The 11,936-nt window shown below is 60.7% G+C and overlaps 1 protein-coding gene across 1 annotated transcript; it reads left to right on the forward strand.

Annotated features, from left to right (window-relative positions):
• Nucleotides 1-7,677: 7,677 nt before the first annotated feature.
• Nucleotides 7,678-10,722, forward strand: FOXF1 (forkhead box F1). The gene is made up of 2 exons (XM_074582781.1): nucleotides 7,678-8,740; nucleotides 10,443-10,722. Exons 1-2 carry the CDS (start codon nucleotides 7,678-7,680, stop codon nucleotides 10,601-10,603), a joined length of 1,224 nt encoding a protein of 407 aa, XP_074438882.1. The 3' UTR covers nucleotides 10,604-10,722.
• The last annotated feature ends 1,214 nt before the right edge of the window (nucleotides 10,723-11,936 follow it).

Raw genomic sequence — 11,936 nt, forward strand, 5'->3', positions numbered from 1 at the left:
AAAACGCGCTGGGGCTTTTTATAACCCAGCGAGCGACTCTGAAAACAGGAAAAGCAAAACCACTCCTGGGTTCGTTATTCGAATTTTTAGTGAGTTCTGCGCCAGTTTTTGTGGCTTTTTCTTTACAGATTTCTTCCACTTCCCTGCCCGGCTTTTGCACACGCACATCCCCTTTCCCAAAAAACCCAGATGCGCAGCGGGAAGATGGGTGTACCCGCTCCCGTTATCAGCCTGATTCTCACAAAGAAACAACTGCTTCGCTGCAGAAATCGGTTGATTTCGGGGCATAATAATCAGTGCAGCGGAAAGCCTTCACACCCAGGGTCGGGCATTTCGTGTATCCACTGAGCATCTTTCCCGGGAGCGCCGACCGAGCACGCTGTTCCCTGCAGAACATTTTTAAAGTCCCCCCCCCAAAAAAATCACTTATAATATTTAGCAAGGCACCGGCCGTGCAAAAGGGATCATTTTACGAGGAACTCTTCTGTTTTTTCTAAGGAGGTGGGAAAAATGAATAACCAATTTTCAGTGTCTTTTAACTCTCTGCGCCGGTAACTGCAAAGCAAAGGGGGTACCAAATCTGCAGCATCCCGTGGAGTGGCTCCAGAGCCCGCTGGTGCCCTGCAGAGCTGGCGGGATCCAACAATTAAGCGATATATCATTAGTTGGGAACTTAGTCATTAAAAAGCATAACAATAATAACGATAGAAAACAGTTTTTGCCGGGAGGGGTTCCAAGGAAAGCCCTCCCCGCGTCCCTGCGAAGAGGGGAGCCGGGAGAGGGGAACTGCGGTTGTTTGCAGAGGGGATTTTTCACGTTGTTTGCGAACGCGAGTCCTGAAACTGCCGCTTTGTGTTGGGGAAGGTGGGGGGGACGGAGTTTAGGTCAGGGATTTATCACAGCAACAAGGTTTAAAAGCCCAGGAGGCTGCGCTGGGACACGGGCGGTAGCTGTGCCGGCTGGACTCGGACCGGGCGGGGGGGGGTCTCCCCGGGGCGGGCGGGCAAATCCCCCTGTAGCCCCTCCGAGCCGGGCCGCGGGCCTTTGCCGTGGCCAGTGAAGCCCCCCCCCCATCCCCCCCCCCCCCCCAAGCCTAGCGTGTGCTGCCCCTTTGCCTGGGGGCTGCAAGGCCGCTCTGCAGCCCAGCCCCTCTCCCTGCAGCAAAGGACACGGCCCAAGGGGGTGGCTTTTTTCCCCCACACAGGGATGCTCCGGGGCTCCCTCCGGCAAAAGCCGCTTTTTGCGAGTGAAGCGGACCTGGCCTGTGCCGGGTGGGAGCTCCGTGAGCAGAGACCCGAGGGACAAAATCCCTCTGCTGCCCCAGTGGTCTTCTCGCAAGCCGAGACCCACCGGGGGCTTTGCTCCCCCGGCCAGGTACCTGCGGAGGCGGGAACCTGCCGGCAGGTCGCTGTCACGGAGACGGTGCCAGCCTTTCCCCGCTCTCCCGGGGGATCCCTGCCCTCAGCATCCTTCGCTGGCAGCCGCTGCTCTTGCCGCATCCCTCCCCACGGGGGACGGCCGCGTCCTGCGTGGATGGCTCTGCCGCCGCGGCCCCCTCTCCCCGCTCGGCAGGTGACAAGGCAGAAGGAGCGGTGGCTGCTGGGGACCCCGGTGCAGGAGACCCCCCTCTTCCTCCGCGGCCAAGTGATGCTCCTGCCTCGGTGGTCCCGGGGAGGGGGGCGGGGGGGGCCGTGCTGCACAAGGTCCTTTCTCCCTCCGAGGAGCCCACCCGGACGCGCAGCACCGGGGACGGACCCGGAGACTCTGCACGGTGGCGGGGGATAGTGAGGGTCCCCGCAATCCCCCCCGGGTTTTTCCTCTTAGGGAGCCCGGTGCCCGCACCCCCAGCCCAGGGGACCGGGATTCCCCGTCGCACCGGGCGGCCGCGCCCGGGCACTGCTTTCTCCCGGGACTGAGCATCGAGAGGCAGCACAAGAAGGCCGCATTCTTCCCAAAAACCGACGGGTTTATTTTCCACATGTCTCTATATTTACTTGCAGAGGAAGCCACCAGCTTGGTTTTACCAAGCCCGACAATACACCGGCCCCGTAGTTTTTAGCACCCGTGTAAGAAAATTACCCTTTCCTCCTTGATTTGGGCGATTCCGTTTTAACTTCTCTCACCTCTCCGCGCAGACGGATTTTGTGTGACACCCCGAAACGGGGGGGCCGTAGCCTTCGCCTGCCCGACGCTAAAAATGCCCTCCTCCGCTAGCACCGGCACACCGATGCCATTTCGAGGGGATTTTGGTTCAAAGTTGGGAAGAAAACAACGAAAAGAATTCAATAAGCCTGTAACCAAGGCTGAGCCCCGGGAAAGCCCCTCGCCCTCCCCTTTTGACGGGGACCCCCCGCCCCGGCTCGGCTCGGTTGGGCTTTTCGTTCCGGGACACGTCGGGGGATGGAGGCGATTCCCGATCTCAAAAAAGTTCAGCGGATCCCCGGCACCGCCGTCCCTATTTTACCTCTAACCCACGGCAGTTTGGGGCTAGAAAAGCTGGAAACGGCTCCCCATTTTGCCTGCCTGCCACACTGCTCTGCCAAGGAGCTGGGAAGGGGGGGGGGGGGGGGGCAACATATCCCGAGGGTCCTGTTTGGTTTGAGGCATCCCCAGCACCGGGCCCCGTCGCTAAAGGAGCCCCCGCCAAGGGAAGAAAACTTGTTCGAGAAAGCATGGATGGCTCAGCAATGCCAGCTTGGATTTATATCTGGATTTACACCTGAATTTACAAGTCGGGCTGCCTTTAAGGGCGAACTTGTTTGCTAAGGGATGACCGGGAGCATCACTCCCCGGGTGCCGGCTCAGCCCCGCTCTTTCCCTCGGTACCCAGGTCCTCGGGTCTGAATCCCAGCCAGCCTAAAAAGCATCCCTCCGGGAAAGTATTCTAGCTATCCGTCCCTAAGCAGGGATATAAATACCCGGAGATATTTTGAAGATCTCTGTGGGAAGCGATTGTGTCTAAGTGGTAGCGCTCGGAGCTTATTATCGCTGGAACCGATTCGTATTGCAGGGTTATTGCCAGAAAACGCCTAAAAAATCCTGCGCTGAAGAAGGCTGTAAATTCCTGTGCTGCAATATTTCATCGAAGGACGTCATGGAAAATGTGGGCTTTTTGGCGGGGGGGGGGGCAGGCTCGGGACGGGCAGAGGGGGGGAAAAGGGAGACAAAGCAAGGGGGGGAGCGTAAGATTTCCCCCTTTTTTTTTTTTTGGTTTTTTTTTTGTTTTCCCTTTCTGACCAAAGCCTGAACTTCTGCCTGAGACACGCTGGGGCTGACAGTCAGCCCGCACCTTCCCGCACCCGCCTTGGGCGCTTCTGCAGCTCTGCTTCGCACCCGCTCCCAATTTCGGCTTGTTTTTCCCTAAAATCTCTACCCTGTCCCGTTCGGTCCTGAAGGCCGGGCTCTGCCCGCACGGAGCCCCGGGGATACGGCTCTGGGTGCTACCGGGAAAGGGCCCGCCCGCCACCGGGCACACGCACACGCGTGGGGAAAAGCGATGCCGTATGATGGACCCGCAAAAATGGTTGGGGGGGTGCGTGTGTCCCCCGAAATACCACCCCTCCCCGGCCCGTTCACACATACACCCCCCCCCAGCGCCCCTCTCCTTCTGCCCAACCTCGAGCCCCTCGCTTGAACGCACCCCCTCGGCCTTAAATAAACATTTAGGGATCAATTTGCCGCGGATTTGGGGCGAGCGGCCACGGGGATGGCCGTGATTGAATTAAAATTTAAAAAAAAAAAAAAAAAGCAGAAGGAAACGGGTTGGTGCTGGGGAAAAGGCGCGGGGGGGGGTGGGTGTCGGGGTCCTGCGGGTGGTGTTAATGCAAAGCAGGGGCAGTGGGGAGGGGGGACACAAGGCGGTCACTCCCCTCGCCCTGGGTGGTCCGGGCTGGCAGGAACACCCCCCCGGCCCCTCTCCGAGCAGCACCCAGCCCGCCTATAACAATACCACCTATATACATTTCCATACTCGGATTACACCCGGCCTGGTTGCAAAGTTGACTTCACTTAAGCAATTAGCTAGTAAAAATACCTTCGGCGCAGGAAAAGGAAGAAAGCTCGGATTTGTCTATTTTTACACAAAACACCGCCGAGTTTTGGGGAGGTGGGGGGGGGAGGGGAAGGGAAGGGGAGCGGGTTTGGGAAGGAGCCGGTTGGGAAGCCCAGCGGGGCCGGGGGTGGTCGCGGGGAATATGCGGAGCCGGCCAAAACGGGCTCCAAACGGTGCCGGGATTAGCAGGGCAAATTGCTGTAGATGATCTTTTATTTTTTTTCTTCTTTTTTTTTTTTTTTAAACACACACACCCCCCCCCTTCCCTGCATCTCTCCCCCGCCGGGGGCTGGGGGCGGACCTGATTAAACCACCCAAACCACCAGCAAACAACAGCAAAAGCGAGTCCCGCTCATCTGCGGGGGCCAACCCGCACCTTCAACCCAGAAGCTTTCCCGTCTTTCCCCCTCCAAAAACACATCCCAGGCCCAATTTGAATCTCAAAGTGCTTCTGGGACCTGCACGGAGGTTTTATAAGCAATAAAGTGTCACCACCAACCCCTCTCCCGGCGTCCATCCCTCCAAACCCGGCTCCGTCCGTCCAGCCCCCAACACCATCATCCCCCTCGTACATCAGACACGACACGGCCCGGCTTTTCCTCCCCAAAATTCCCCTTTCCCCAATTCACGGGCTCGGTTTAAAACCCTCCAACGTTTCTGCTATTCCCACGGCGAGGCCTGTAAAACCCGAGGCGATATATTTCCATTTAAAAGTTTGCTGGTTATAATAAATACATCGGAAACCAAATCTTCACGCTCCGAAAAGATACCGCCAGAGTGAGAAAGGGCACTCGTGAGAAGACTGATATTCTTTGAAGGGGAATGGTTTGATTTTTTGAGAGGTTTTTCTTTTCTCGTAGATATTTTATTTTCTAGTGAAAATGCTGCCGGTGGCGACGATTTTGAACGTGGGTTTTACACGAGCCCTTTGTGTGGTGTTTCGAGCTCCATCCCCGAGTGTTTTGGGGGCAGTTCGAGGAGATTAAGTCGCAGAGGGATGTAAAGCAAAGAAAAACTCCCTTTTCGCCGCCCGCGGGGAGGCGGGGGGGGGCATTCGATGCGCAGCAGAGCTCAGGCTCGGCGATGCGCTCCCCCGGCAAAAATCAAAAGAAATACAGCGAGAAGCGGGGAGTTTAATCTGCACCAGCCGACCCGGGGATGTAAAAACCCGGGGAGGGTGATCGCTTCCCGAAAAAGCCATTTTGGGGGTGTTTCTTTCCCCCTCCCTGAGCAGCCGCTGTGCTCCGCGCTCCACTCCGCGCCGGCGGCCGCGGACGGGAGGGAGCGGCGGCCGCCGCCTCCCGGGCAGCCGGAGCAGCTCGTTCTCCTCCTCCTCAAGGGAAAAGCTTCAGAAATAACCGCTCCCCTCCTTCTCCCACTCTCTCCCCGGGACCTGCCCCCGGCCCGGGGTTTGCCCAGGGCTCTCCCTGCCTGTCCCCGTCCCCAAAGCTCCCCCTTTGCCCCCGGGAACACGAGGGACGGTGCTTTCTGCGGGAGGATTTATTTTCCGGAGAGGGGGCAGACGATGCGAAGGGGAAGGAGAGAGAGGGGGGAAAAAAAAGAAAAAAACAAAAAAAAGCCCCTGATGTGAAATCCCTCTTGGTCGTATCACAGATGTGACAGGCGCCCCGGAGGCTGCTCACAGCTGCCCGCGAATAACGCGGAGGGAGTTTGGGAACCCGATCGGTATCTATCTTTCTTTTCAAAAGGTATTAAATTATCATTAAAAACTTTAAAAGCGAATCTGGAAGACGAAGGCTTGGGGGGTGGGTGGGTGTCCCCCTCTCTCTCCGCAGAGGGTGCAGCGAGACGGACCCACAGCTCTGCGCCGCGGCCTGCAACGGGGGGAGGGAAGGGGGGGGGGAGCTTTTTCTTCCCTTTTTTTTTTTTTTTTTTCCCCTTTCCTTTCTCTCTTCCTTTCCCCAATCTTGAAAGGGAGCAGGCTGCAGCAGCCAGCACATCTTGCTCTGCTCCCAGCCAGCAGCCCTGAAAGCCCAGGCTCCTGCAGCCGTGCCACCCACCTTCCCACCCCCCCGGAGCGCAGGTTTCCACTCGCGGTACCGCAAGAAGGTGACAAATTTTTCAAGCGACTTACCTTGAGTGACAGCTCTCCTGATGGGCCGATGCTCAAAAGGGGGTTTGTGGGGTTTTTTTTTTTGGGGGGGAAAGGGGTCTCTGCCCCCTTGCCTTCCTATTCTCCTTCCCCCCACCCCTTGCCCGTGGCATCCGCCGGAGCTAAGCATCGGGCTCCTGGCATTCAACTGCAAACCTTCAGCACAGATTTATATAACACCCCCCCCCCCAAAAAAAAAAAAAACCAACCCACCCTCATCCCTAGAGCAGCCTCGGAGCAGGCGAGGGGTCCGAAGCCCGTTCCCATCCCCGGACCGGCGGCGGAGGCAGAAAAGGGCATTTCGAGACGCAGCAGGAGTTTTCGCCGATTTCTTTTTATTAAAGCACCCCCGAGCCCGTGTTTACATTGCGCAGTATAAACATCCTGCCCGGGCCCGCCGAGCTTAAAAGAGCGCACGAAGAGGGGGTTTAAAGTGGGTGAAACTCCGCGCTGCGCGGAGGCCGCGGCCGGGCAGCGCCTCCGCTCCCCTCCGCCTTCCGCGGAACCTCCGCGCTGCCCGCAGGCCCCTTCCGCGGCCCGCGTGGGGCCCTTCCCACCCTCCCCCGTGATTTTCAGCAGAGGTGGGGAGGGGGGGAGAGGGGGGGGGGACGGGGCAGGGAGGGGGCCCACCCAGCTCCGCGGTCACGCGTGGCACACGCACACACCCCCACAGACACACGCAGGGCAGGGATGCGTGTCGCAGCCCCCGCGTCGGGTAGGGCGGCGTGGAAAGGGCTCTTTAAAAGCTGCCCGCCATCTGTGAGCGGGGAGCGGAGGGGGGCCGGGACAGGACGGCGGAGGGGGCCGCCCGGGAGGGCGTGGGGGAGCGGGGCCGGGGCGGGGATCTCCTCTCCGCTCTTAACGTCTGTCAAGGAGCGGCAGACGCCGCTGCAAAGAGATAAAGCAAAAGGCGAGCGGCGGGGACGGGGCCAGACTCAACAGCCACCGCCATGGGAAGCAGCTCCCCGCAGCACCGGCAGCGACAGCCCAGCTGAAGCCCGAGGGGAGCCGGGGGGGGGAGTCTGGCGACGGAGGCGGCGGCCCCGGTAGCCCGGCCCGCCGAGGGGCAGCGGGACAGGCGGAGGCGGCCGCCGGCTTCTCTCTCTCTCTCTCTCTCTCTCTCTCTTTCTCGCAGCAGCCGAGCCCAGATCGCTTCCACCCGCCCCCCCCATCCCGCCTCCCTGCGGTCCGTCCCCCCCCCACCACCCTCCGCCTCTCGCTTCGCCTTCTGCAGCCGGGCTCGGATTTAGGGATCAAGTGGGAGGAGGAGGGAAAAGGAGCGGGGAAGGGGGGGGGCGGGGGGGGGGGGGTCGTCGCTTCCATTTGTTTATCCACGGAGGGGTGAAGTCTCCCGGTGGAAAGAAACGCCGCCGGGGGGCCGGGAGGAGACCCGGGGTGGGGGGGGTGGGGGTGTGAGCGGCGGCGAGCCCCCAGCAGCGTGGCCTTTTGGGGGGGCGCGTAGGGGAGGGTGGCGGAGGAGGGCCGGGGCTGGCCGCCGCGGACCTGGCCGTAGATGACTGCAGAAGCGCAGCAGGCTCTGTCCTCTCAGCCCCCTCCTCCTCCGGTGCAGAGCAGCTACGGCCCCATGTCCTCCGTGGCCGAGAAGCAGCCGCAGAGCTCGGCCATGGACGCCGCCTCCGCGGCTCCCGGCGGGGCGACCGGCAACGCTCCGGGCAGCGGCGGCGGGGCCCCGGGCAGCGGCGGTCCCAAGGCGAAGAAGACTAACGCGGGGATCCGGCGGCCGGAGAAACCGCCTTATTCCTACATCGCCCTCATCGTCATGGCCATCCAGAGCTCGCCCTCCAAACGCCTGACCCTCAGCGAGATCTACCAGTTCCTGCAGAGCCGCTTCCCTTTCTTCCGAGGCTCCTACCAAGGCTGGAAAAACTCGGTGCGCCACAACCTCTCCCTCAACGAGTGCTTCATCAAGTTGCCCAAGGGGCTGGGACGCCCGGGCAAGGGCCACTACTGGACCATCGACCCGGCCAGCGAGTTCATGTTCGAGGAGGGCTCGTTTCGCCGCCGACCCCGCGGTTTCAGGAGGAAATGCCAGGCGCTGAAGCCCATGTACAGCATGATGAACGGGCTCAGCTTCAACCACCTCCCCGAGAGCTACGGCTTCCAGGGCTCGGCCGGCGGGCTCTCCTGCCCCCCCAACAGCCTCTCCCTCGAAGGGGGCTTGGGGATGATGAACGGGCATTTGTCCAGCAACGTGGAGGGGATGGGCCTGGCGGGACACTCCGTGCCCCACCTGCCCGCCAACGGCGGGCACTCCTACATGGGCAGCTGTACCGGCTCCTCGGCGGGGGACTACCCGCACCACGAGAGCTCCGTGCCCGCCTCCCCGCTGCTCGCCGGCGGCGGCGTGATGGAGCCCCACTCGGTTTACTCCAGCTCGGCCTCGGCGTGGGCTCCCTCCGCCTCGGCGGCCTTGAACACCGGGGCGTCCTACATCAAGCAGCAGCCCCTCTCGCCCTGCAACCCCACGGCCAACCCGCTCTCCTCCAGCCTTTCCACGCACTCCCTCGACCAGTCCTACCTGCACCAGAACAGCCACAACACCGCCGAGCTGCAAGGTAAGGGGCGGACACGCGTGGGAGAGACCCCACGGGGGTCGGCCGGGGGGCGCCGGTGGGGCGGGAGGGCTCCGCGGCCACGCGTGGATGCCGGCCCCGCTTCGTGGACGGTTTTAATGCGCCCCCCTCCCCGGGGAAGAAGCCGCCGTCCCCCTCGCTCCTCGCCTCCCTTCCCAGCGGCAACCGGCCAGCCGTCGGGGCTCGCCCCGGTGGGGGGACCCGCTCCCCGCCGCTGCGCGGCTGGGAACCGCCGGGCCGGGGCTCCGCTCCCCCCGGGCGGCTGCTCTGCCGCCGGGGCCGCCCCGGGCCTAGGGCCGGTGGGCTCAGGCAGGCGGGGAGCTGCGGGAAGGCGACGCCGGGGATGAGCCCGAGGGGTCTCCCACCTCCATGGAGACCTGGAGGGCTCAGGAGGCGGAAAAAGAGGAGGAGGGGAATTTCCCCACCGGGGTGTCCGCCATCCGCCCGTCCCCCACCATCAGCTCTTCTCGGGGTTGTGTTTTCCAGGCCCGTGGCCTTCCTCCACCCTCCGTTTCTCCTCCCGTGCAGAAGTCGGTGGTCCGGGCCCCCAGCGCCCCGGGACGGAGCTGCCGGGGGTGGATTTGTTCTGGCTTCTGGAGGCGGGGAGGGGGATATGGTGTTTTGGCCGGGAAGAGGCCTCGGGAGGGACGAGGCCGGCGCTGGGCTTCGTCCTGCGGCCCAAATTCACCTCAGCGTGGGGGGGACGACACAACGGGGGAGCGCTGGGAGCCGTGTCCCGCTGAAGGGGAAGGTTTGGGGGGTCCCCGCACATCACCCCCTGCCTTGGGGAACCTTGGGGCACCTTGGGGAAGTGTCTGGAAGAAACGGGTGTGAAACGGAGCGGGAGCGGGTCAAAAAGACGAAGCGAAGCGGGGAAAAAGGATGAGCGAGGCCGGGCCGGAGCGGCCGAGCCCGGGAACAGCATCGGGCCGGGCCGGGGCCAGCGCTCGCCACCGGGCACTCGCCTGGCTCCCGGGTCGGTCCCTGCTCCAGATGAGCGCACCCAGATCCGCTGGAAAACTCAGCAAAAATCCGTCCCGAGGAGCCACCGGGCCCACCCCGCGGCCTTAACCGAAATGCTCGGGATTAACACCCAAATTAAGGGCGCCGGAGCGGCGGGGAGCGGGGTTCCCGGGGCGGGCGCCTCTCCCCAGCGCACCCCAAATTTTCGGGGCATTTTTCTGTCCCGAGGTGGCGGCAGAAACGGGGGGAGCAGCCCGGTTCTCGGCGGCGTTTCGCGCTCGGCCTCTTTCCGCCCGGTCTCTGCCGCCGGCCCCGCTGGGCGGACGCGCTTCCCCGCTCCGCACCCCGCGGACGTTCCGCGCGGGCGGAGGCGATGGGGAAACGCAGCCGGCACCTTCATGGGGGCAAAATGGGGGAAAAAACCAAACCCAATTCTAAACCCGACCCGGAGCAAATCCCGTCTCCTTGGAAGCGTCCCGCGGCCGCGGTGTTTTCCTCCACCGCACCTGTCCGCGCCCGCGGAGGCAGCGCCGGGAGCGTCCGTGTGTTTGTGCGCGTGCAAAAATACATCCAATTTCACGCTGAGACCCGGGGGCTGCGGAGGGTTTGGGTTTGGGGTTTTTTTTTTTCACCCCAGACGGCGGCTTTCGCCCCTCCGCCCTCAACCTCCTCTACTAAATATAATTCCGCTGGCTGACCATCTTTCCCCCCCGTCCCACAGGCATCCCGCGGTATCACTCCCAGTCTCCGAGCATGTGCGACAGAAAGGAATTCGTCTTCTCTTTCAACGCCATGGCCTCCTCCTCCATGCATTCAGCGGGCAGCGGCTCCTATTACCACCAACAAGTGACATACCAGGACATCAAGCCGTGCGTTATGTGATACGGGGCGGAAAAAACACCTCCTGGGACCGGCAAGGCCTGACCCGGGCACCGCTTCCCCCCCCCCCCCCCCCCCCAACAAAGGACCCTCTCGGTGGAAAGGGGGGGTCTCTGCAGACTCGTTCAGGAGGTATAGACGGGAGCGGCCGGGGACCGGGGCGTGCGGCCCCGGGGCTGAGCCCGCCCCGCAGCTGAGCATCGGCCGGACCCGGCCTCCATCGCGGGTCTTCAACCACCGACGGTCTCTGCCTTCTTCTGCTTCTTCGCTCGGGGCTGGGTCGAGAGGAAAGCAAAAACAGCCCCCCCGAAACCCCCGACTGCGAATTTGGGTCAAGGGTTTGAAAAATGAGAGTTTGATTCCTTTTTTCCTTTTTTTTTTTTTTTTTTAGATTTAAATTACTAATTCAGTTTTGTAATTGGCATTGAGTGATGCCACCATCCCGACTGGGAGCCGCAGAGCCGGATCGGGATGGGGCCGGGGGGGGGGGGGTGTTGGAAAAGACCCCGACCCCAGCGCCGGCGCATCCCGCGGCCCCTCCGCGCTGCACCGCGGGGAGGAGCGGGGTCGCCGCCGGGGTTCCCCCGCCCCAACCCCCTCCGTCCCGTCTCACTTCGAGCCCCTTCTTCCGAGAAATATTTTTTTTTTTTTTTTTTTTGCCGGCAAACACCAAAAATCTCTCAGAGGGATTTTTTTTTTTTCACTTCCTAATTTTTTTTATTATTTTTTTTTTTGCCTGCACGAAAACTGCAGGATCAGACCCTACGCAGAGAGAATAAGGCACTTTGAAAAGAGACAGCCATGCTCATTCTGTTATTTATTCTACATTTTTTTTGTTGTTGTTGCTAATAATCGAGACACGAGCAGTCTCAGTTGATCAGTATTAAATCGGTGAATCTCTGTTGGCAATATTTGCCATATAGATTTTTTTTTTTTTAGTTAACCTTTGTAAATTTTAAACCCATCATGGTCTCTGTGTAAAGACAATCCTCCGTATGTTTTTATAGAAATATATATATAATGAAGGATTATTCCCCTCCCTCCCCCCTCTATATTTTTTTTCGCCCTGACTTTGTACAGTTCGGTGACACCTATTTTAATTCTTTCTGCACTGTATAAAATTGTAATTATGTGGGTGGTTGTTTTTTGGGGTTTTTTTTTTCGCCCTGCCCTTTTGTGTACGTTTTGTCCCTAAAGGAAAAAAAAAAAATCGAACCGAAATAAAACATGTATGTTATTTGTACATGGGCTTCACGATTGTATGAGCAGCAAATAAACGAGCATGCGGTGTAACACGCGTAATTATATCTGAGGAGTCTGTGGCCTCCGCCGGGCT

This window comes from Larus michahellis, chromosome 4 (assembly GCF_964199755.1).
Source record: "Larus michahellis chromosome 4, bLarMic1.1, whole genome shotgun sequence".
Taxonomy (NCBI): Eukaryota; Metazoa; Chordata; class Aves; order Charadriiformes; family Laridae; genus Larus; species Larus michahellis.

Excerpts from the sequence above, each read along its gene's own strand:
- FOXF1 (XM_074582781.1), top strand. The coding sequence starts at position 7,678 with ATGACTGCAGAAGCGCAGCAGGCTCTGTCCTCTCAGCCCCCTCCTCCT. Across the intron at positions 8,741-10,442 it reads CAACACCGCCGAGCTGCAAG|GCATCCCGCGGTATCACTCC; the intron begins GTAAGGGGCGGA and ends CCCGTCCCACAG.